Source organism: Coturnix japonica, chromosome 1 (assembly GCF_001577835.2).
Source record: "Coturnix japonica isolate 7356 chromosome 1, Coturnix japonica 2.1, whole genome shotgun sequence".
NCBI lineage: Eukaryota > Metazoa > Chordata > Aves > Galliformes > Phasianidae > Coturnix > Coturnix japonica.
In genome coordinates, this window is record NC_029516.1 from 88,721,809 (window position 1) to 88,746,242 (window position 24,434).

At 36.9% G+C, this 24,434-nt stretch overlaps 1 protein-coding gene across 5 annotated transcripts in view; it reads left to right on the top strand.

The window, feature by feature from the left end:
- USP25 (ubiquitin specific peptidase 25) overlaps positions 1–24,434 on the top strand; it is an 87,365-nt gene that overhangs the window by 35,936 nt on the left and 26,995 nt on the right. For all 5 annotated transcript variants that reach the window (XM_015880498.2, XM_015880475.2, XM_015880491.2 and 2 more), the window contains 8 exons: positions 11,130–11,216; positions 15,489–15,626; positions 16,140–16,216; positions 16,938–17,011; positions 18,517–18,665; positions 22,333–22,460; positions 23,260–23,355; positions 23,801–23,962. In XM_015880498.2, coding sequence (XP_015735984.1) covers positions 11,130–11,216; positions 15,489–15,626; positions 16,140–16,216; positions 16,938–17,011; positions 18,517–18,665; positions 22,333–22,460; positions 23,260–23,355; positions 23,801–23,962 — 911 coding nt within the window. The remainder of the gene's footprint in view (positions 1–11,129; positions 11,217–15,488; positions 15,627–16,139; positions 16,217–16,937; positions 17,012–18,516; positions 18,666–22,332; positions 22,461–23,259; positions 23,356–23,800; positions 23,963–24,434) is intronic.

Here is a 24,434-nt window from a genome sequence, read left to right on the forward strand (position 1 = left end):
ACAGCATTAACTATGATAAAAAGAACTTTTTTCTTGTACTAGTTGTAAAAATCTGAGCCAGGAAAAGTTGGGACTATTCCTGAATGAATCAGTAGACTTAGTGATAGCAGGCTCATATAAAGTTGAGTTATTCTGCGTCTGCTCTGCCTCACTTCACTAATAAGGTCTCTCAGCTCCCTGTGAGTGATGAACTATAAGCAGTGGATTAGAACTGAGTCAGAGGTTATGTGAAGCTAGCTGGGCCCATATAAGTCCATTGGACCCACTGAGCTCTGTCCAGTGGAGCTAAGGGAAGAGGGCGAAGTCTTAGCAAGGCTACTGTCATTGAGGGTCTGAGAAATTTCCAGTAACTGGAGAAAGGCAAAATTGTCACCCTTGGGAGTGTTGGGATGGTTGACTTTTGCTTACCAGTGAAAAGTTAGAGATGGGGTTTACACAGCAGTGCATGTTGGGAGGACCTGATGAAGTTCAAGAAGGCAGAGTGCAAATTCCTGCACCTGAGTGGAGACAATCCCTAACATTACTACAGTTTTAGTGATGACTGGATGGAGAATGGTCCTCTAGAGAAGGAGCTGGGGCTACTGGTGAATGAAATATTTGACATAAGCCTGCAGCCAGAAAGCCAATTGCATCCTGGATTGCATCAAAGGAATCATGGCCAACAGATCAGAGGAGGTGATTCTTGATCCCAGGATAGTTCCCCTGTGCCTCTCTTTATCTAAGCTAAACAACCCTAGTTCCCTCACCCACTCCTCATCAGACTTTTTCTCTAGACTCTTCACCAACTTCATTGCCTTTCTTTGGATGTATTCCAGCGCTTCACTGTTTCTCTTATAGTGGGGGGACCCACTCCTGAAGAGATTTGAGAGGAAGCCTCATCAGTGCTAAGTATAGGGAGACTGTCACTTCCCTAGTCCTGCTGATGCTATTTCTGTCTTTGCTTTTCCTTCTACTTCCCTTACCACCTAAGAGAGTTTTTTCCTGTTCTTAGACTTCTAAGCGTCTAACGAATTATCACATTCGAGTTTTCTGTTTTCCTGGGATCATTTGAAACTTTACTCCTCCCTGTTCCTTTCCCTATTCCCTCTCATTCGTAGGTCTTTTTTTTCCATAGCAGAATTGTCCTGGTCCTGCTACAGAGGAGCATTTTATTTCAGTAAAGGTCTTTGCAGAGCTAATACGATTTAGCATTTTACCTTCTCTGTTCTGTAATCAGATTTTACATTCCATAACAGTTCAGAGTCTCAGGACTACTGATTTTGTGTGTATTTCTATTTTCATAAAATATTCTCTCTATTAATAAGAGACAGCAGATTTTTAAAGAAATATTTTAAAGGGAGTTTGAATTTTAATTCATCAGCCATTGAGATAAAGATAAGGGGATATGGAATGTAAAAAATCTAGACCTATGATCTCATCTTATTTATACCTGACATGAAACTTTGAAAATTGGTTATAAGGAGGACTAGCTAGTTCCTATGGTCATATTATATGAATTATATGAATATTTTCATATTATATGAAAATCTGTGGCATTGGGAATTACAGTGGTTTGGCCTTAATTAGGTCTGTAGAATGTAATTCAAGTAAACCACTGAAAGGTTTATAACTTCAATTGGTTGAAAATTTAGGTTATTAATATCGTCTGTCAGCAAGAAGGACTTGTGTTTCAGACAGCCACCCCAGGAAATTTAATGCATGTTAATTTAGTGCATTAGCTAATACCATATTTATTTATCCACAGGGACAAATTGAATCCTTGGGTTGCCCTGACTGTGTGGAAATATTTTTAAGCTTTCTTTAGGAGTCTTTTGAAACTTGACACATGGCATGGGTCAACAATGTCTAAATGTTAACTACTGTCAGTCACAATGATATATTGTGTAATACAATCTAAAAGTAAATTGCAGACAAAAAAGATCCTTCTCTTTCAGATCTGCTTGTTTAAAAAGGAATATGCTTTTGACATGTTGACAGTTTCCGTATGCAATGTATGTTGTTTTTAGAGCCACCAATTAGATAACTTAGTCAAATGCAGTTATCAGTGGCTTGTTGTATTTGCATTAGTAGCATGAAATACCTTAAAATACATTGGCAGTGAGTGACAGCAAACACTAGCAAGTTTTAAACATTTCTAGAAATACTGACTTTTATTTATGCATTAAAGAAACATGTATACTTGAAACTCATTTTATTTCATAGGGAAAAGGGAAGTGTCTCAAAAAACAAAACTTTTATTTTCAACAGCTACATTCAGTATCACTAGAATCAACATTAATATTTTTATTGAGTGTAAAAGTCTGTCCTGCTGTTGAAAACTTAATAATAACTTGAGTTTAGAAAACAGCATTCAGGAATATGTGTAAAAGCAAAGCTGGATTAAAGCATGTTTGATTCTTATCTGCCAGTAAACTAATCAAGTCCCTGAGCAATTTCCTCCATCCTTTTGGCTTTCAATAAGCCTAAATTTCTGATGAATTTACCCGTGCATACTTGATACTGTTCAGGTAGATTAATGTTTGTTGAGCCTTTCCAATTGTCTCTTGTTGTCATTCTAAGCATGAATGAAGTGCTTGCAGGACTTAAGATGTAGAAGTAGTAGAATTCATAGGGCGCGTGCTCCACTGAGACTGTTGTCTTTAGGCTTGTTTCTTGTGCACGTTGTTGCCAAGATTTCGTATTTTAAGACATTGAATAAGAGTAACTTAATATTTCTGAGTTTGAAGCAGGAAATGTGCTAGATGTGTTTACCCCTTGGAAAATGTGTCAGAGGAGATGTATCGAGTAGCTGAGCATTGAGTGAATGCCATGGAGTCAGTGCCCTAGTACGAAGTTCGGATGGAGGGAAGAAAGGGTGTGTATGAATCACATGAGAATTGTACTGTAGATGCTGTTCTATTTCTGCCACCCCTTGTCCCATATTTAAAGTACTAGGTGCAGTGTTTATTTGGGACTCCCAACTTCCTAAGTGCTTATTTGGATTGGAGCTCCCTACGTTAGCAAATGAGTTATCTCAGTAAGACAAGTGGGATTTGGTGTCTCCATTCCCTTTTCTATGGGAGTCGTTCAGAGTCAAGTTAGTCTTTCAAAAATACGATGTTAATATATATTTTACCTCCCTTAAGTTGCATAGCTTGCAGAACCAAGGATTAAGCTTCAGTCTTCAGAAGCATAATTCTCCCTGGCTGCCCTTCAACTATTACTTTCAGACTTCATAACAGTGTTCATAGCAGGTCTTCCACTCATGTTTTCTGTTTAGGAGAAACCTCTCTTCTTTCTTGATGTCAGTGTATTTGGGGCTTGGCACTCTTTTGCATCCTAAGTATTTAATTCTGGGAAGAAGGAAATCTTCTCAGTCTCGATTGTGAATGCAGTAAGTGTTTTCCTCATGGTTGATGGCTCAGCTACTGTTCTTACTATGTTTGAAGCAGTTTCCAGTGGGAATCTAATTTTTGAATTGTTTTCCCTTTTGGGCATGTTGAATGAAGGATATTGTGACGAATGATACCAAAAAGCATATTATTATGTGTAAGAGTTGCTTGTATGCTCACTGTAGATAAATGTTGCTTCCCTTGACATGTAATGGCAGCCTGAATACTGAAGAGCTTTTGCAATCTCTGAGTTCCAGTTGTTGTTGACATAATATTTTCTTTCCTCTCACAGCTGAGGTGGAAGTGTGTGGAGAATATGGTTTAAACTGTTCTGTAGAGTTTCATAGACAGAGGAGTAAGGATGTTGGGAGTCCAGTTTCTCTCTTTCCTTCCACTTTTATTCCTGTTACACTGCTGAGTAAAAATCTGTTTCCTCTATGCTCAGACATCCTGTAATCCTTTCATATGGGATATTCCTTCCCTTTTTTGTTTTACTCTGTGGCATCAGTTTTCTCTTGTTACTGCTATGGTTTTTCAGACTTCCTTTGTATTTAGTATATAATGTCAAATTTGCTTGGTGAAGTACTGGAAAACCTTAATGGATGATGGCCTTAACTTTGACTATTAACAGGATTTATTAATGAGAATAAAGCGTATGGGATAGAAGTGCTGACTTGTGAGCCTTCATGCAGTTTTTAGGTTCAGGAGGATATAAAGCAATAAAATTCCTTATGTGTGTTGTTTACTTGTGCATTTGAGAAAGAACTTCAAAACTGTTACTGTGTTAGGAAAACTTGGCTGTTACTTTATGTCCTAAGAGAATATTTTTTCGTGCATTGAACATGTAACAGAGGAGTGGTTGAATGGCATTTCTTATTATGTGCCAAGACGCAAGTATAAGATGAGTTATTCTGAAAGCATCTCAGGTCATGCTTATCTGTATTTTGAATTACGGTCATGTTCTGAATGTGTTGCTTTAAATGAGTAAACATTCTCTAACTGCAGGCCAGTAATACTATGGTGAGCTGTTGATTTAAAATGTTGACTTAACCCAAGTGTGCGAAAGTTGTTAGGTTAGTCTGACTTTTTAGATCAAACAGTGCAAAAACTGTTTTCCATCTTCTTCCATGTTACAGCAAAGCCTTCTAGAAAACAAAACATGACAGCTTAAAGCTGGTTTTCAGCAGTTTGGAATGCTGAACTGTTGAACATTTATGATTAAATACACTTTTTGTGGTACTTTCCAAAGCTTTTAAGATCTATGATTGAGTGTCTCTGTGACTTGAATATTCTGAGTTTTCTCCTGACTCCACTGTGCAAGTGGAATTGTTCTGCACAAATTCAACTGCAAGACTTTCCCTCTTCTTCCTTAAATGCAATTTTCTGAAGAACATGTGGATTTCCAGGAAAGCTTTTGACTGTGCCAAATTATCAATGCACAGAAAAATAATCGGCATCAAGATTATGCTCTGGGCAATTTCCTCATTTTGTAAGGTCTTTTTCTTTAAATGGTAGAAGACAGTACATGGGGCTACAAAGTGTGTAGGAGGAAACACACTTAAAATTCTCTTTGATTTTTAACATTAATTATTTTCTACATTAAAAGTAAAGTAGATATAATTTTATATGCAAATAAATTATAGTAGTCAATTTCATTTTAATTTAAGCATTATTATTTACATATACTCTGCTTCATGTTGTATTGTGTTTGCTGGTTGTTTTACTGATATGTGACACCTGTATCAGCTTAAATACAGGTCAGATGACCACATTTAATAGCTGCCATTAGTCACTATTCCAATAAACAGGATTTATCACTTACCATGAATAAAACATGAACAAATGGATTAACAAGCAGCTCCAGTGTAAGTTCTAGGGGTGTGCTGGGTGGGAAGGAGCAGAACAGCGCAGTGGCAACAAACAATCCTGTTCATGGAATTCTGTTTTGAAAAGAGTAGGTTTAAGAATATGAACTACAAAGTAAAGTATATCATTGAATTGAAAAGGCGAGGAAGGCCTTAAAGATGAGAGAAACAATGCTGCTAAATTAGTGGTGTAGAGCCCAAAAGACTTGAGGTTTGGAAATAAGCAACTTCACTGGCTATAAATTCCACTTGTGTTTTTGCAAAATGGCACTAATGCTCACTGTTCAGTCTGTAGGAGTGCTCAATCACTAATAAGCATAAGTGCAACAGCGTTTTATTTCTGAACACTTCAAATATCAGTAACTAGTAAGTTTAAGTATATGCTAACATGTGCAGGTGTTAGCATATGCTCCATATTGTTCTGCATTTTCTTTGATGTTGGTTATCAGCATGGATGAGATTGGTGATTTTCTATGAAAGGAAGATGTTTTTGGCATCCTGCAGATGGGTTTAGAATTAGTCTGAATCTCTTCAGTATGAGCTTCACAGAATCATCTGTAGGTTCTTCCTTCTGACCTTAATTACTCTAATGAATAAGAAGATAGTTATGCTCATCGTATTAGTAAGTTGTATGTTTTCATATGAACTTTAGGTGATTTAGAAATCATCATTTCTTGCTCAGAAATTTTAACTTCTTTGCCCTTTGTGGTAGAAACAAATAAAAGCTTTCTAATCAAGGAAAACAATGTGTACATGTCCCAAAAGTAGCTGGTTTTAGTGCCCCATGCTAACAGGTCTTAGAAGAATCTGTTAGAAAGTGCCTGCCCTATGCCACATGCAACAACTTCGTATGTTTTCTTTTATCGGGATGCAGAATTACTGTTTTTCTGCTCTCCAAGCATGTTTGATGGCAGTACCTTTACTATTCTGGGACTGTCTTGGCAGCTGTTAATGATCTCTGTTGCATACTAAGCTTTTATGGATGTAATATGCTAATTCGTATTCTTGAAGTATTAATATAGCATCACGGTTCTTGAATGTTAAGAATTAATCCATTATTCTGCCAACCTAAATTCTGCCAAGGTCCTTCTGATAACCCTAGACATTAAGAGGGGAGAAGGGGATGGGGAGGATGTTTTAAGTGAAATCAAGGAGGCTTATGTCCTGAAATCATTGGACTCCATGTAACTAGGTTATATGTTACTCAGAAAAGTGAATGTTTCTAATATATTCTTGAAGCTGCAACTACCGAATTCACATTGACATGACAGAAAATACGTATGTTGCTCCGAAAGCAATGCCTCCTATATATTTTCATGAGATCTACAATACGGGATACAAATAACACAGTAGCACTAGTTGATAGAGCAAATTCTCAGCTACAGAACACTCAACATAATCACTGCCTATAGGTGATTTGTGTGGATGAGCTGATCAGTTTGCTCATCATTTTGTGGCATGGCAGCTGCACATGGCTGTCTGGAACGTGGCTTATCTTTCATAGTGCTGTTGCCACTGCTGGAATACACCAACCACTGCCTCAGTGCACTCATATTTGCTGTTTGGTCTCCAATAAACATCTGGCAAGTGTCAATGAATGTCAGTGGGAGCAGTTTTGTGTGAATGGAGAAATTCACTGACAAACCTTTGTTTCATCCAGACTTCCACATGAGACACCGTTCTGTTAGACTGCCCCTCTGCTGCCATCTGTTGCATTCAACAAAATGTGATTGAATACTGGTGGGAAGGTTCAGCCTCTACTGCCATACCACCAACATCTGCCTCTGACGTCATGGGCCAACATAATAAAACAGGAGATGTTACTTTTGGAGCAGCCCTCATATGTCCACATCTCTACCTATACCAAAACAGCCACAGATATTCTGTTGCCATTCAGTACTGTTAGTTTGAACTCCTTGAACTGGCATGGAGTTGTTTTTCCTTGTTTGTTTGCACTTTCTGTTATTCTTTTGTTCTGTCCCAGAACTGACACAATAAGAGGCAGTAGTCTAAAAATCTCAGTTTTCATTGGAATTCTAATGGGTACTACTGTCTTCCGTATCTGTGTGCCTAGCTGTGGGAGAACAACTTCTGAACAGTAGATAACGATTCAGTCAGAGGTTACTTGGCCCATATGAGTCACTGGGACGGTCAGCTTTAGCTCGGTGAAGTTGCCAGAAGGAGATGAACTGGGAGGCCCAGTTTATGTTCTTGAGGGCAGAGCTGCTGTTCAGAAGGACTTATGCAGTCTGCAGGAATAGTCTGAAAGGAATATTATGAGTTATAAAGGGCAAATGCAAATACATTTTCCCATGACCATTTCCTCCCCCAAAGTGAGATGGGGGAGAGAAGTGGAAACAGGACAGAACTCGTGAGATAAAAACTTATTTACTAAGACTGAAGAGGAAAGCAGAAACAAAAAAAGCAATAACAATATATGTGGCTCAGTGCAATTGCGACCTGCTGACTGACAGCCAGTGCCAACACAATGCCCTGCAGCACCACAAGGTCGCACCCTCCCAACCGATACTCTCAAGCCCCAAGCAGTGTTACTCCTTGCCAGCTTCCCTCATTGCTATGGCTTTCAAGTGTGGTGCTATATCACATGTAGTGACCCCTGTCCTCCTTCAGGCAGTGTCCCGTCCCCACCCTTTGCCTCATGCTATTATAGTGGTGGCCCTGCCCCACCGCATGTCCTGGTCCAACCCCAGGCATGCACCCATCACTCAGCGACAACCAAATGGTGTATGATTGGCTCAGTTCTGGATGAAACCATGACATGCTGCTTTGAGTAAGAGGTTGCACAGGATGACTTCCATGGGTGCCTTTCAATTCTAATATCTCTATAATCCTACTGTACAATTAGGGATATTTAAATGCAACAAAGAATTTAATTTTCAGTGTATGAGATAACTTTATTGTAACTTAATTACAATATTGTAAAACTTATTATTTTTTAACTCGTGTGAGTGTTAAAAATCAGTCTTGATAGAGTCCTTGAACTCCGTTGTCCTGATAAAATCCTTCAGGAGAGTAAAATAATTGAGAGAACCTAAAAGTTTAAATAGAATGGAGGGAAAAAAAAAAATAGCATCAACATTTAGCAGAATTTTTATTGCATGTGTTAACTTTTACATACTTCAGTAAATGGTCTTATTTTCCATCAAGGCCAATAGATATGAAATATCCACCTTTTAGATTAGGCTTGTTTTCTTGTACCGAGATTCCTTCAGGCGTGAAGCTTCCAGCACAAGAAAGATGAGGAGCTTTTAGAGTAGATCCAGAAGAGGACCACAAAGATGGATCAGAGAGCTGGAGTATCTCACTTAACAAGGAGGAGAGAACGCTCTGGGGAGACTTCATTGTGGCTTTCCACTACTTGAAGGGAGGTTATAAGTGAAAGAGGAACTGACTTTTTTCACAATCTGATAGTGATAGGATCAGGGAAATGACTTTATTCTAAAAGAGGGGAGATTTAGATTAGATATTGGGGAACTTTTTCATTGAGAGGGTGCTGATGTGCTGGAACAGGCTCCTTAGAGAAGCTATGAATGTGTCATTCCTGGAGGTGTTCGAGGCCAGGTTGGGTGGAGTTCTGGGCAACCTAATGTGGTGGGGGGCAGCCCTGAAACAGCAGGAGGATTGGGGCTGACTGAGCTTTAAGATTCCCTCCAACCTAAGCTATTCTACGACTCTATAACACTGCTGCAAGGAGGATTTAGGTGGGCTCTTTTATGTCCCCTAAAGTTCTTCTTTGAAGTTCTTACTGTGCAAAAACTGGTTGGTCTTGGGCATGTCGAGATTGTATGCTTGGAAGTTCTCTTTTATTGAATACAGAGAAATTTCCTGAAGTTGATATAGTGTGAAGAACTAAGACACGAGACTGTGCTGTTAGCGTGAGTATTGTGAGCAGTGAAATACTGTGCGAGTGTTCTGTTGCATCTCAGAACAGACATTGTTTCTTAAGTTTAGTAGCTCAATACCTTTAAGAAACCCCCAAAATAATTTTGGATGGAATAAGGCTAAAGAAAAGGATGTATTGGTCCTTAATTATCCTCAGCCGTTTGTAGAAAAAGGTTAGTTCAGTTTACTACAGCTACGTGTTCAGAGTTGAGAATTCTGGGTTAAAGATATACATATGAAAGAAATGTGGATGAAATGCCAGGCAAAAATGATAAACTTTGGTACGACTTTCTGTACTTAGCACTTTGATAGCACTTGGGTTAGTCATGGAGAGAGGTCAGTGTTTGGACATTACATTTCAACAGCTGTTTTGTTTTGTACATAAGACATTGCTATGTTTTACTTGATGAAGAGCCCACAAGTGGAATGCTGTTACATCATAAGACATAACTTTAATTAATATGAGCCACTGGAATGTCACTTGAATTAAATATTAACATTTTCTGTGCTTTGAGTAAGTAAATAAAGAACTCTGTTTTAATCTTCCCTCTCTATGAGGAAGAATAAAAGGGGAACCTGTATTCTGAATGTCAAAGCAGAAAGGAAAAAAGTAAAAACATGTCTTCTTGATTGTGTTGGTTTAGCAAGACGAGAAAGGTATTTTCTTGCTGATGTTTTAGCAGGAGTGTTTGTTTGTTTTTAACTGTAAAAACATCAGGAAGGATAACATTGATAGACTTCTGACTTTGGAGATGCTTTGTACTCTGGTGTATGGGAAAATATCAAGTTCAGAGAAGGGTCTTTTTATGAGGAGAATCGGGAATGCTGCAACTTCTCATAAATTCATATTTTCATTGTTCCAAATTTTTTAAAATTCTTAGGATAGACTCAGTGGATCTTCATAGCATCAGTTTCACTTTTGATGCATTATGGAGTTGAAATCCTGTGAAAACCATTGTGGTCTGTGACGTATCTTTTGTAGGGTAGGCAAGCTCTGCCTTTCCAAAATAAATAGCCAATATGTGAACAGAGGAAAAAAAAACAATGTTATGGATTGTACAAACAAAAGTGATGAATAAAGCTGAATGAATAAGAGGGTCTTTCCTCCATTTCTCTGAGCATACATAGATAAATTAGATCTTTTTTGGTGACCCTTTCTTCATCAAAATGCTGTTCTGTTGTAATAAAGTGATATTATTAAGCCTAAATTACTTTTAAGAAACTCTAGAACTTCAGCTTTAACTGAAGAATTTTCTTTCTGTACTGAACAGCAAAGGATGCAGTTACTTAAGTGCTGAGGATGTTAATTTTCAGCCACTGCTTTGAACTTCTATTCTTGCAATCAAAAGTCTTGTTCTTGTACTGTCTTGGTTCAGGCTCTGTACTGCAGTATTATGTTCTTTGTAGGTGTGCCAGTAGAAACCTGTTTTCATGTCCTGTTGTTCATAAAATAACAGCAGTTCTTTGCCAAGTTGCATAGCCCAGTTTCCTTACTCTAATGTGCATTATTCATATCCTTCAGTAATGGGAAGAATTGACAGAATGCAAAAATTGTAAATAATTTCAGGTGTATTTAGGTTACAAAGATATAGCCACTCTCAACTGAGGTAGTAGGTTATAGAGAAGCTACAAAACAAATTTCCCATGGCCAAACAAGCGTTCATTTTGATTTGAAAATTAATGGCTATGTGATTAATTAAATACTTGTTTTAGAAAAGTAATTTCTTCTACCTGTCATACTACCTACTATCAACTCTTGTTCCATTCTCATGGTTGATAAGATGTTTTTAAATTATTCTGTGGAGTTTTTAGTTTTGTTTTAATAATTGTGTAATGTTGAAAATATGTTTCACCAGGTTAAGTGAAATAATAGAGCTTCTGAAATGAAACTTTAGAGTTGTATATGCTTAGCATTTATTTTATTGTCACATTTGAAGAATTTTTTAGAGTTTTCAGTAGTGCTTGAACACTTTTTTCTTTTCCTTTTCAGTCATTATTTAACCTACTGGAGTTTCGAAGGCTAGTTTTGAATTTCAATCCTCCTGCGAATGCTCAAGACTTGCCCCGAAACCAAAAGGTAAATTAGAAGCTGACTTCCCCTAGTGGTTGATGTGGATATTTCTCTATTGTAATTGCTCTATAGCTCAAATTAGCATGTTTTATAGTTGTCAGTTAACATTGCTCTGAGCTTTCTACTGCAGATCTTACCAAAAACATGTTGTCTATGCAATAAAGTAGTACTTTCCTGGCCTATAGAATTTAATTAGGGTATTATGCTTAGTATGCATAGACTAGATTGGTTGAATGGGCTTCTCTGGTACAGCTGTGGTAGCACTGATGCTAGTGAGTGTGCAGTTTTAATGTGAAAGTAATTTGTATGAACTATCATGTTGTATTCTGATCCTCACACTGCAGGTATGGGCAGCCAAAACCCAAAGGTGTTACTCTGCTTAGTTTTGATCAGTGTAGTTTTACCTGTAATGTTGTTACTGTTGGTAAGGAGTGTGTGTTAATTATTTGCAACTCAAAATCAGAGAACAAGCTGTTGATTATTAGCTGGCCTCTTCTAGCCCTTTAGCAAGGTGACAGTAAACATAAGTTCTCCGGTGTTCATTGTGGTATTCATATGGGACTGGGGAGTAGAGGAGTTGGTTCAGATTTCTTGTAATCTTTGACTAATGTAGAGGAATGGGCATGAACTGAGGGACAAAATAGACCAAGTTATTTTCCTTTAGAGGATATCCTCTGAGGAAAGATACATGGGAACACAATGAATTCTGTGTTACCCATTCTTTTATGAGGAAGAAATGGGAAGAGGAAGTTGCTGTATGTTATATAAAAACATCTAGTATTGTAATTTCAGCAATGCAGAACAGTGAATTTTTTGCATACTCAGAAATAAGACTATTGTCTTTGTCCATTTCTTTAAAATTTTACAAAGAGAGCGTGTTGACAGCCTGCCTTAAAAGTTGTTTGGCATTGGAAGATTGACTGGAATGTTCGCTAAGAGCTGCAATTTGAAAAGCAAAAGAAAACAAATAGAGATAGTGTCCATTTTCTAAACCCTTAGGTATGCACCATAAAAGGGAAGCTGCATGTTCAGTCAGAGCTGTATAATCCTCCCTTCCCACCCCTTCCCCCCTCTGCTTAAAGAGCAAGTTGTCACTTGTTATCTTTAGGAAAAATTGTTTGCATTAAATTACGAGGTTTTGTAAAAATACAGCATCAATAGATTTAGGAGCATATCACAAGAGGATGGCAGACTGGTATATTCTAGTAAGAAGGACGGGATAAAATCATGCTTTGCTCCTGTAAGGCAGTTCGCATGAAAGAGCTGATAACGACAAGCTGTTGTCTTTGAGAAATATCTTACTCAAGCATTGCCACTAGCAGCCGTATGCATTTAGCAATTCTGAAGTGCTTTTTCTTAGAAATTCTTATCATGACATAAAATATTAAGGCTGTATGAAACGAAGAGACAGCAAATCATAGGATTCATGTAGGAACCTTGCTTGCTTGCAAGCCTGCTAGTAAGAATCTCTGGCAGTAGTTCATATCCTCTCCTATGTTTAAACTTAACTTAGATTCCAGAGTGGAATTGTAATTAATCCATATACTTGTATCTCATACCTGAAGCTGAAAAAGGATTGCATTAACATTAAAATATTTTGAGAGGAGAAATAACAAGAATAAAAATGCCCTTGGGTTTACATCTGTCTACTTACTTGTTTTAACAAATATTTTAATCCACTCTGATGTTTTTCTTTTTGTTTTATTTTGTTTTGTTTTTGTAGGTGGTGGTGATATGTTCTTGTTTTGTGTGTGTATGTGTGGTGTATTGTTTATTATTTCCTCCCCCCCTCCATCTAGTGTTAAATCCTGGTTGTGACTGATATTCTTTGACCCCAGAACAAGTTTTAATAACCTCAGTAAACCAAGTCCTTGGTTTACAGCTTGTTTTAATTCTTGTCAGAAAGTGGAGTTTAATGCTAGGATTGGGACAGTGTTGTGGTACAGAATTAAAGCACGTGGCTGCTCTTCAGTGCACAGTGAAGTGTTTCTGTCATCTCTTGTCAGTATGTTGAATTCAAATACTATGAATAATTTGGCATGCAAAATTTTCTATTTGGAAATCATTGGTAAAAATTGTGACATAACAAATAAAGCTACCACCACCATCACAGAAACAACAAAACCCACACACACTTCAGCTGATTGAACTTTGCTTGTCTTGACTTTTAAACTTCAATATGCACTTAAAATCTCAAATCAACTTTTCTTCCTTTTTGAAATTCATTATTCTTCATTAGTGTGTTACTCAGCTTCTTCCTGTAGAATAATATATGACTCTCTGTAGTTACTGCATCCTATGTGCTCTCCCAGTTATCTGTCCATACGAAAATATGAGGTATTTTTTGGTGTAATCAGGAAGGCCATGTACATATTTGGTGTAGAGCAAATCTTTAAGAAACGTTCAGTTATTGCAGGAAAAGGGTTAATGTGCTACAGGTTAGGACATCATCCCCTGTTTCAACATTACTGGTATGCCAGCGTGCTGGCATAGTGCTTGACAGTAATGAATACTTGCTATGTATTAAATATGTAGATTGTTTTAGTAGTATTTCTTAATCATAAATTGTCCCTACATCAGTGCATTAGGAGTTGCTTACGTAGGCAAGATAGGTGATAAATTAGAGAACATCTTAGATAATAATTTTCCATATAACTTTTATTTTAAAATTGAATTCAACTTTTTTCTTGTTGCAAGCAGAGTGTACTTTAAGATTGAGACCTTTGTGCTGTGCTCTGTTTACTCAGTCGGTTCTTTTTGCTCTAATACACAACTCCTTATGTAACATACAACTTTTGTGACCCAGCTAAATCCACTTGAAGATTTTAGGCTTTGCTCTACCAAGAACTACAGCTATGCCTGAAAGTCAACCAAATCATTAGTCTAAACTTGGTTTATGTGGTTGTGTTCCCTGTCTATGTATTTGCAATTTAATATAACAGAGGTGATACATAGAGTATTGTGGTAAACTGTCTATGTTACGCATATGAATAGATAATTGGTAATACAGAAGACTCTTGGTAAATGTAAGTAAAACTGGAAATTCTGTTCATGTTCAATAGATCACTTTATGAAAATTGCAGTTAGTTTCCCTGTTTTATAGTTGTGAAGTGTTTCAAAAATATAAATGGAAGAGTAAATTTTATTCTTAAATTATGAAAATTCATTGTGGAATTAGGGTGGCATTTGAAGTCTTTGATCTTTCCTGTGAACATTGGTTATAATTGGTCTTTTGCAGAGTGGGCTAAAAGAGCAAAGAAAATTGGTTGAGGATTTACATGACTAGATTTTAGGTATTATGTATATTATAATTATGTTCTAATTCCTCACTGCCATGGTATTTCAAGCTGAAATAAAGCCTTTATGTACTAGAAGCTTTGTGCATACTGGATTGACGTGGGGATAACTAAACAAGTCTGGCCTTTGATAAGCATGTTTGTCATCAAGTAATTCCAGTTTGACGGGCATCTGACAACTGTGCTCTTTGAATGATACTTAGTTCTAAGTACAAGTGGATATTACATGGGTTTTAGTTTCACAAGTGTGTCTACTACCCACTGAGAACTAAGAGTGATAGTCAGTCTCCACTTTAAACCGGTGGATTAATCTGTGTTGTGATTGATTGTGTTTCAGTTTACTTATTCTTCATTATACAGACCTAATAAAAATAAGCATAGAGAATTTGGGCTTGTTCCCCTGAGTGTATAAGATTTAGTAGTAAGTAGGCTTTGGGATTAACAGATCTGTCCAGTTGTTCATTCAGCTTTATTTTAAGCTAAACAGTTACATCTCAATGTGATTTCAAAAAGCTTTCTGAAGCGTAGCTTTCTTTCCAGATAACTACATTATTTTGTAAATAGGACATTATTTTTTAATAACAAGAGGTCTTGTGCACAAACCGGATGGGATGTTACTGAAACACTGGGAAGCATATCTTCACTGTGTAGGTGTCAGAGCTCTGGCACAGGTTTCCCAAAGTGCTGTGAAGTTTTCTCCTTGGTGATTTTCAAAAGCTACCTGGGCACCATGCTCCGGGTGACCCTGCTTGAGTTAGGGGTTGGAGCAGGTGGACAGAGAGATCCCTGCCAGCCTCAGCTATGCCTTTGTTCTGTGATAAATCTGATAAGTAAAAGGCAACACAGCCTTGATAATACTGCAAGTAAACTTAGATATTAGTTTGAAAATTAGCAAAATATATGCTTAGTTCATTTACTAATGCTTTTATTAACTGTATCTTTGTTACTGCTTTATTAAATATTTTTAATTCTTCAAATACAGGAGCATAGGAATTTGCCTTTCATGCGTGAATTGAGGTACCTGTTTGCACTTCTGGTTGGTTCAAAAAGAAAATATGTCGACCCATCTAGGGCGGTTGAAATTCTTAAAGATGCTTTTAAATCAAATGATTCTCAACAGGTAATTTATATGTTTCTTTAATTGAAAATTATGTATGCTCTCATACAATCATATAACAGTAGGGTTTTGCCTTTTTCAGAAATACTTCATTTCTTCAGAAGTATTGTTCTTCCTGTATGAGGTTAAGGTATTTAATTACAACAATGTGCTGAATTTAGTGCCTGGTGAAAGTAATATTAGTCACCGTTAGTTGGATGCCAAAGGGTTTGAACAATAAGATTCATGGGATGCTTTTGAACTGCTGTGGTGTGAAAGCTGAGTCCAAGTAATAACTATCGCAAGACTTTGTAGAGGCTGAGGAAAATGAGAATATTAATTTTCTCTAATAGCTGCACATAACAAACCCAACAAACGCAAAAACAAACCATGGCATAGTCTTAGGCATTGTGTGACTTTGGAATTCTTGTGGGGGCGGGTGGGGGGGAATACTGCTATGCTGATATTGCAAAGTGACACTTCACTGTATTCTGTACTATATGTGAATGTTTACTGATCACTTAATATTTTCAACAGCAAGATGTTAGCGAATTTACACACAAATTGTTAGATTGGTTAGAAGATGCCTTCCAAATCAAAGCTGAGGAGGAGAGGTAAGATTTTTTTCTAGCTCTGTGTATTGAACATTTAGTTGAGGAAAAGACAAGCCTAACAGAAATCTGCTTTTAACTGTATGGCTGTAAAAGATCCAAGCCTGTAGCTGTATTAGTTAAAATATAATTTTCCTTGTATGCTGATACCTGCAATTTTCTGAATTTTCTATTTTACCTTCTTTTTCCATGTTAAAAATCTGAGTGAAGTCCAGAATATGTAAACAGTAGAGATATGCATTGTCAGTAATGTTAAGTTCTATTTTTTCTATTTGAATCATGTTTAATTTTTCAATACCATAGTTCATATTCTTCAAAACCTCGCTCCTATTTTTCTTCTCAGAAGATGAATAGTTATAGTTTGTGTAAGTGGACATCTACCTGTAAACTGCTTTTTGAGCATATATTTGTTTTTGTAGTGTCTGAAAAAGTAGTTGTTTAGAAGTCTATATGCAATTTAACCACACTCAAATTTAATTTGATTTGAATTCATTTTGTATAAGCTTTCCTGGAATTAAGTGCTTCTGAAACTTAATTTTCAGACTATACTTACCATTGCAAATATGTGAATGGTTCTTATCACCATTAGAGGAAAGTGCATAACAACAAACTGTAACTAAGTAAAATAGACATCATTTCTATAATAAATTTAAAATATCTTACACATTTTTGTAAGAATTTATGGCTTTTTGTGATCTTGTACTTATGTGTTTTCTGTTTTCAGGGATGGAGAGAAACCAAAGAACCCAATGGTGGAGTTATTTTATGGACGATTTCTAGCAGTTGGTGTACTTGAAGGTATGTGCTGAAGTTTGCTTGTACTTGTGTCTTTTCAGTGGTAGTCTAACTGCACAGTTGAATTATGCAGTTGTAACATTTGTAGCTGTCTGCAAAAATGCGCTTGGAGAATATGCCTCCAGTCTGTGTCAAACAGTTTGTTCTGAGAAGAAGAGACTAACAGTGAATGTAGTGAACTTCAGCCATTGTGAATGACTGTTGTGTTACCTTTCAAAAGCTGAGTGCGTCATGAAGTGTAGTAGTTCAGGTGAGTTGCAGACCAAAAATGGTTGCAAGAGCTGATCATCAGAGTATTTTTGTCATTTGCTAATGGTATACAGGAGGTATACAGAAGACAAGTGAGTACATTTGATTGAGCTAGTCTCTTGCAATCTTCTTCATTTAAATCAATTTTCAGTTCTGTTTGTCTGCACAATTTCTGGTCTGGATAATACATCTTCTTTTAAGTACTGTTCAAGGAACCACTGGAAACTTGCTCAAGGGCAGTGTCAGAGAGTGTGCTGAGGAGTCAGAGAACTGTACAACAAGCTTTCCTTTATCTGACCGGCATATAATATGTGGAATTGCAGCATTTTATATTTACCAGTGGCCAGAAACTGTGAAAGCATTTTTAATGTTACCGATTGTGTCCCTGTCCAGAGAGCGAATAATTGTTGAGATGCATTTGAGTGAAGGACCTATAATCTTCAAAGTTCCTTCCACATTATCCCTTGGCCTGGAACACTTTCATGCTTTGTTGTCAGACTCAAAAACCATTCTCTGAATTCCATGCTGTTAGCAAGCATTCTCACTCCTTTGCTTTTAGATTCTTTTGTTTTTCCCAATCATGTCTCTATAGAGGAGATATTAACAAACAGAAAAACAAAAAAAACAAACCAAAACAACACCAAGGAAACTGTCCTATGTGAGAAGACTTGTTACTGACTTCAGGATAAAATAAATTGAAATTATAAATTGAAATTACTTGCCAGTTGTATTTCTCTTCATATTTGAGCTTGTATACTGTTACCAGATTATGATCTACTTTTCTGGACAGAAATAATGAATATTCTCTTTTTTTGGTTTGTTTTTGCAAAAAAATACATATATGAAGAGCTGCATCTTACCAGTAGTTCTACTGGCTTCGTTGATGCTGTGCAGGTTCTATTATTCAGCCACTATTTGCAAGAGGGCTTTGACTGAGCGCTATAGTTTTACACACATTAAGTGTTTTGAGTTATTCTTATTGCGGTTACATATAGAAACAAAATGAATTATCTAAGGAGGAAAGTATTACCTTGTTTTCATACATATGAGTCAATTACTCAGAAAGAGAATAAGAATATTGTTCAGTAGATTAGTCCGGATCACCTAGAATTGTTTGTTTAGTAGTTGTTATTTGTTTTTGTTTTGCTTTGTGTTAGTTTTCTTAGATGTTTTGGTGTGTGTTTTTGTTGGTTGTTGTTACTGTTTTAAAAGTAAATATTAATTCTTAGCACATTAACTGTTTAATTTCTTCTATTAAGGTAAAAAATTTGAAAACACAGAAATGTTTGGCCAGTATCCACTACAGGTTAATGGCTTTAAAGATCTGCACGAGTGCCTAGAAGCTGCAATGATTGAAGGGGAAATTGAATCCCTCCATTCAGAAAACTCTGCAAAGTCTGGTCAGGAGGTGAGTTGAATGCTCCTGAGCACCTGTCTCAGAATGTTGTTGTAGTGCCCTATGTTTTTCACTGGGATTCTTTTTTTCTTGTTCCTTTCTGTTTTGTGACAATTAATTGTTCTGCGCATTCTTGTGTTTGGCATAATTGGACTGTTAATTCTGGGGGCTTGTGCTTAATTTTGAGTATTGAGAGTCTTATTTTTTTGTATGATAGCGCTGCTTTAAGTGAATGGCAGAGACTGATTCCCACTTGTTGCTGATATTTGATCTCCAAAGATGTCATGTTTATAACGCCCTGTGGTAGCTGATCACTGTTTTTACTGACTTACTGCCCTGTGCCATGCTGTAAACAACATGTGCATGTTGCCTGTTTGACCAATGCTTCAAAGAGTTGTTATTCCTCTGTTCTCTTTCTTGTAATTTCTTAGCAATCTGTACTTCATCCTCTCCCCCATTTTACTGGCTTTTCCTAGCACCTTCCTCTGCCTATTGCAGTGGACAATTCTCCTCTCTTTTGTTAACTACAGTGGACAGGCAGCACTGCTGTTCTTTCCAATATGTCCTTCCAGATGTCCCAGTGCTGTTCCTCCCAAATGTCAGAGTATGCTGTAAGGGTGGGTAGAGGGAATAAGATGGCACCCCTTTAGGAAGTGGGATAGGCAGTTTGTGATGTTGGGTCAAGGTGATGAATGAAATTTCTTGAGCAGAAGTAACAAGTTAGGGAAAAGAGGTAGTTGGATTGATAGTAGCTGTGGGACAAAGAGGTGTATTCTGATTTGTCCCTTCTTCTTCTTGGCATGCTTGTCTATGTCCAGCAGTTTTCTCTGGCAGGACTCCTTTCAATAACCTGTGGTTTATTGGTGTGGAAATAAAATCATTCCCATTTCCTGCAAAGGCTGAACTACTTGTACTTCACACAGTCACTCACGTTTCATCACAATTACTTCAGAGGTGTAAAATCTTGTGAGGTTTCTTCTGCTTAAATAAAAAATTCAGATACATTTTCTTCCTTGATGCCAGTCGTTTGCAATAATTAAATATGGCAGCCTTTAGTAATCTCAGTATGCATGCAGGATTTAATTACTAACCCCAGGGATGCGCTTTGATATCATCTTCCAAGTTGAAGTTTTACTTAAAATTTGTGTTAACAACAGAAGTTTTGCAGCACCTCTTTTGCAGTCACTTTGGCTGATCAGCTAATGCTTATCAAATACTGATCAACCAAATTAGATGTTAACAAATGTGTACATTTTCAATCATTACATTTTCAAATGTATTTAACGGATCTTACTGTGTTCTTAACTCTCAAGGCGCTTCAATTTTTATTTTTATTTTTCTTTAATTCCAGCACTTATATAAATGACTTCTTAAAAAATGAGTATGTTTTCTGAAATAAAAACAAAAAGGAAAAAACAATTATATAAATATCTTGGCATAATTCAGATTTCTTTAAGGGAGGTAAAATCTTGTATGTAGGTACAATAAGTACAATATTGTCCATCTTATAGATGGTAGGCTGTCTTGAACTTAAAATCTGTGTGCAATCATGCATAAAATGTCAGTTCAGTTGTTAACGCTTGACTAGAAATGTCAGACTTTGTTTTGTTTTGGGTTGGTTTTTTTCAACCTTTAATGGTAAAAAATATTTCTACAGGGGATGGATGGATAATCACATACTGTTCTAGAGTGTTAATCTTTGAGCTCTGTGAAGCTGTGATTTAATTGGTTAATGAAATAATGATATTGACAACAGTGGCAAAATGAGAAAGGAAATATTAAGACCTAATCTAGAAAACACTGTTATTACTATAGAGTCACCTAAATAGGTTATAATTCCCTGGACTTAAGTAATGTATTTGGAGTGGCTGCAGCTGTTAATTTGCTTAAACATCAATGCCTCAAATTTAGAAGATTTGGCATTACTGAAGGAAGCTGAGTTCGTTGTAGTTTTATCAGTCAGTCTCTGTTGAGGAAGACTCAAGCGGCATTCCTAAGAGCTGGTAGATATCAAGCTTAAAGGTAATTATATTGATGTGGATGTCGTGTGTTAAGATCCAGTCATCCCTTCTCCCACTACTGATTTAAACTGGATATTTAGCTAGTTCACTATTATTATAAAAGTAGTGTGTAAAAGGCTCAGCCATGCAGCAGGGGATATCCACATGTGAGTTAATATTCAGACATGGAAAAGAGAGCATTTCCTGTCTCGAGGAACTTAAATCCAAATTCTGTAGAAGATGGGTGTCAGTGTGTGTACATGGGGTTCAAAGTGTGGAGGAAACTAGATCAAATTTATCCACAGCATTGCTGATGCTGATGAGCTTCAACATATTAGCAGTTTAGTCATTAAATAGTTTGGGGACCTTTTAGTAGAAGGGCTTTAGGCATTGTGATTTGGTTTTGCTAATTTTAGCACTGAAATACACTGCTGTGTGAAGCAGTTGAAAGACATAAATTGTCTCCTTTAAAACTAAGGAATGGTTAGTAAAGGCTGACATAGGCAAGAAAACACAAGGCAGTTCCTTTTGCAGGCAGGAAGAGAAATGATGCCGATGGTAACGAACTACAAAAATTCAGCAACTTCCTTGATAGCTGTTTGTGTGATTGCTAAGGCAGGGCAAAGAGGAAACATTGCTCTGAGATATGGAACGCTGAGAATTTAGTCTAGAGTTTTAACCATGAGCAAAGAAAGAAAAGCCTGTTGTGGAGGTGTTACGGAAATAAGATTTGAGACATTTCACTGAATAGAAGGCTTGAAATGAGCCCCAAGTCAAATTCATTGAGCACTCACATCAAAATTGTGACAGTCGTGCCCACAGCAATCAAAGCTTGCCTTGATGGTTAGACATGCAAAATGTATTACACATCCTTAAGTGGATAGACCAGGCTTTTTATATTTAAGAACGGAGGGGGAAATAAAGAAACTCTAATGCTGGAGATGGAGCTGTGTTTTTCTTGTAGTTGTGTTTATTTAAAAAAAAAAAAAAAAAAAAAAAGGTATAAAAAGAGGCTAAGGATGGACCCGTGTTGAATAGCTAGAGGAAGCTGGGATGAGGTGATAATACCATGGGTTGTTAATGGACGGGTTAGCAGTGATTAGGGAAATGAAAAGAAACTGTAAAAGATGTACAAAGGAGATTTCAAGAAAAAGTATCAGCTTTACAACAGTGAAAGCACTTATCTAACTTAGCACAGAACACTTACTTACTGATCTTGGTTATGAGGAGGTCATTAGAAACTTTTGAGTATTATCAGTTGAATGAAAGGGTCAGAAACTCAAATCTGGAAGAACTTGAGGGAAGCACACTTCATGAACAAGCCTTTCAATGGCCTTTGAGAGTTAAAGGAGAATAGGATACTTGAAAAGGCAGGGACATTCAAGTGCAGATTGCTTTTAGTACAAGTGGGATAAATGTGAAAAAGTAAGAAGCCTTCCAGTCTAATTTAATGCAATAAGCAGTAGGTGAGTTGAAATGCTCTGATGTGCATGGGTAACGTGTTGTCTCTATTTTCAGTGAAGTTGAAAAGATGGGAACTTTGAAAACCTTATGCTGATACACTCTCTAGAAGTAATTTCTTCCATAGCTGTGTCAGTATGCAAGTGTTGTACCATTGTTATTGAAGTTCTGTTACTGAAAGCATTCACTGTGGGGTTTGATCTTTTTGTTTTGTTCAGCACTGGTTCACTGAGCTTCCTCCTGTCTTAACTTTCGAGCTGTCAAGATTTGAGTTTAATCAGGCTTTGGGGAGACCAGAGAAGATACACAACAAATTAGAATTTCCTCCAATTTTGTATCTGGACAGGTACAGTATATTATTACCAACAAATTCTTAGTATGAGTATAAATTGAATTTCATAAATTTGGTAAAGTTGCTGGTGTATCTAGTAAGTTTCTGTACTATCTGGAAAGATTGTAATTTCATAGGTTTTAGTGATTGTTTCAGAAAATACACGTAGATGAGAATTTAAGACATAATTCTACATCATTGCCATAACCTTCTTGTGATTCAGTCTTTTAACTTATTGCTAGATAGTTGTATATATGGGCAAAATACTCTGAAAAATGTCACTGTCTTGCAGTGTTTATTGGGCAGTTCGGGAAAGAGGGTGAGAAGTCAGCTATTTCATGGTGTTCCAGATAGACTGCATGGTATGAAGATACTCAGAATGTAAGGATCTGCAGCATCAGTGCATGGTGTCTGTATGTAGAGGTGAACTATCGTCATGGCTTTCAGTTAGCTACTAAATGTTATTTGTGAGCCTAAACAGTGAAACAAGAGTATTGCTATATGGCTGCTACTAAAACCAGTCAATCTAGAACTTTTCTGATATGTTTGTAATACATTTATAAGACACATCCATGATACGAACAGAGCTTTTGACACTGGGAATAAATCTCTACTGAAAGGTATGGTGGGAGGCTTAATTGGCTTACTATTTACTTCTCAGCTCTGCTTTACTATTTAATGTGTTGTAGGTAAAACAAGTTCTGGAGAATGAGAGTAATTTTTTAGCACCAAGTGGCAAGGCTGGCTGCAGACTTCTGTTTCAGTGCTGGAATGATATGAGCTGATGCATCTTTGTAACCTTCATGTTTTACAGATACATGCACAAAAACAGAGAATTAACAAGAATTAAACGGGATGAAATCAAGAGACTCAAAGAGTATCTCACGGTTTTACAGCAGAGATTAGAACGGTACTATAGATAACTGTTCACAATGTAAATGTAAATAATGTTATAGGCTCTATAGAACAGAATAACTCCTTTCAGCTCTACACTTTTGACTGTAGTTAGTTGCTCTAAATTTCACTGCTTTATCTCTTTTCTTTTAGTTTTTCCTTTGGAACCTGTTTAATTGTGGTAGCTGTGATGCATGAAACTTGCTAGGAAAGGTGTGCTTTATTTAATTGTGGTCAACCAGAAAAAAAATCCTTTTTCTTTGTTTTTTATTCTTTTGTATGTATGTGTGTGTTTTGATTTTGGTTGTGGCTTTTTTTAAATTTTTTTCTTTCTTTCTTTTGTTCTTTTTTTTCTTTTGTTCTTTTTTTTTTTCTTTTTTTCTTTTTCTTTTTTCTTTTTTCTTTTTTTTTTTTTTTTTGTATATGTGAGTGATGGCATTAATACATTTTATGGTTAACAGATATTTAAGCTATGGTTCTGGTCCTAAACGATTCCCCTTGGTAGATGTCCTGCAGTACGCCTTGGAGTTTGCCTCCAGCAAGCCGGTGTGTACATCTCCAGTGGATGACCTGGGTGCTAGTGCCCCCTCCAGTGGGACGCTGCCTGCCCAGACCTCACCCAGGTAAGGTCACCCTCCTTCCAGTGTGAGATGCCATCAATGTGCTCAGTGAAAACCCAGCAGCTGAGAGAGAGGGGAAGAAATCTATTTAGGCATCTCCTGGGGTTAACCAATTGTTAAAAATCCAGGGCTGTCTAATTCACTTATAAGTACTTCAGTGGAGAACTACCACCTTGAAACAAAACACAGGAACTATAGTGCTTTGGTGGTCCTAAACATCAGTATTTGTGTAGTTTCCTAACAGCAGGTCATTGTCCATTGCTTACTTGAAAGGACATCTACAGTTCCAAACAATCACAATATCTGATGAGGTTACTGTTTCCCAGGTGGAATGTATTAATAACCTGAATTTGGGCAGTATGTATGTGCTGCAGAGCTTCCAGGTTTCTGGTGTAAAACTTCTTCTTAGTTCTGCCTGAGACTTAAACTTTTCTGCTTGGCTCCTTACATTTCTGACTGAGATTCTGAAGTACAT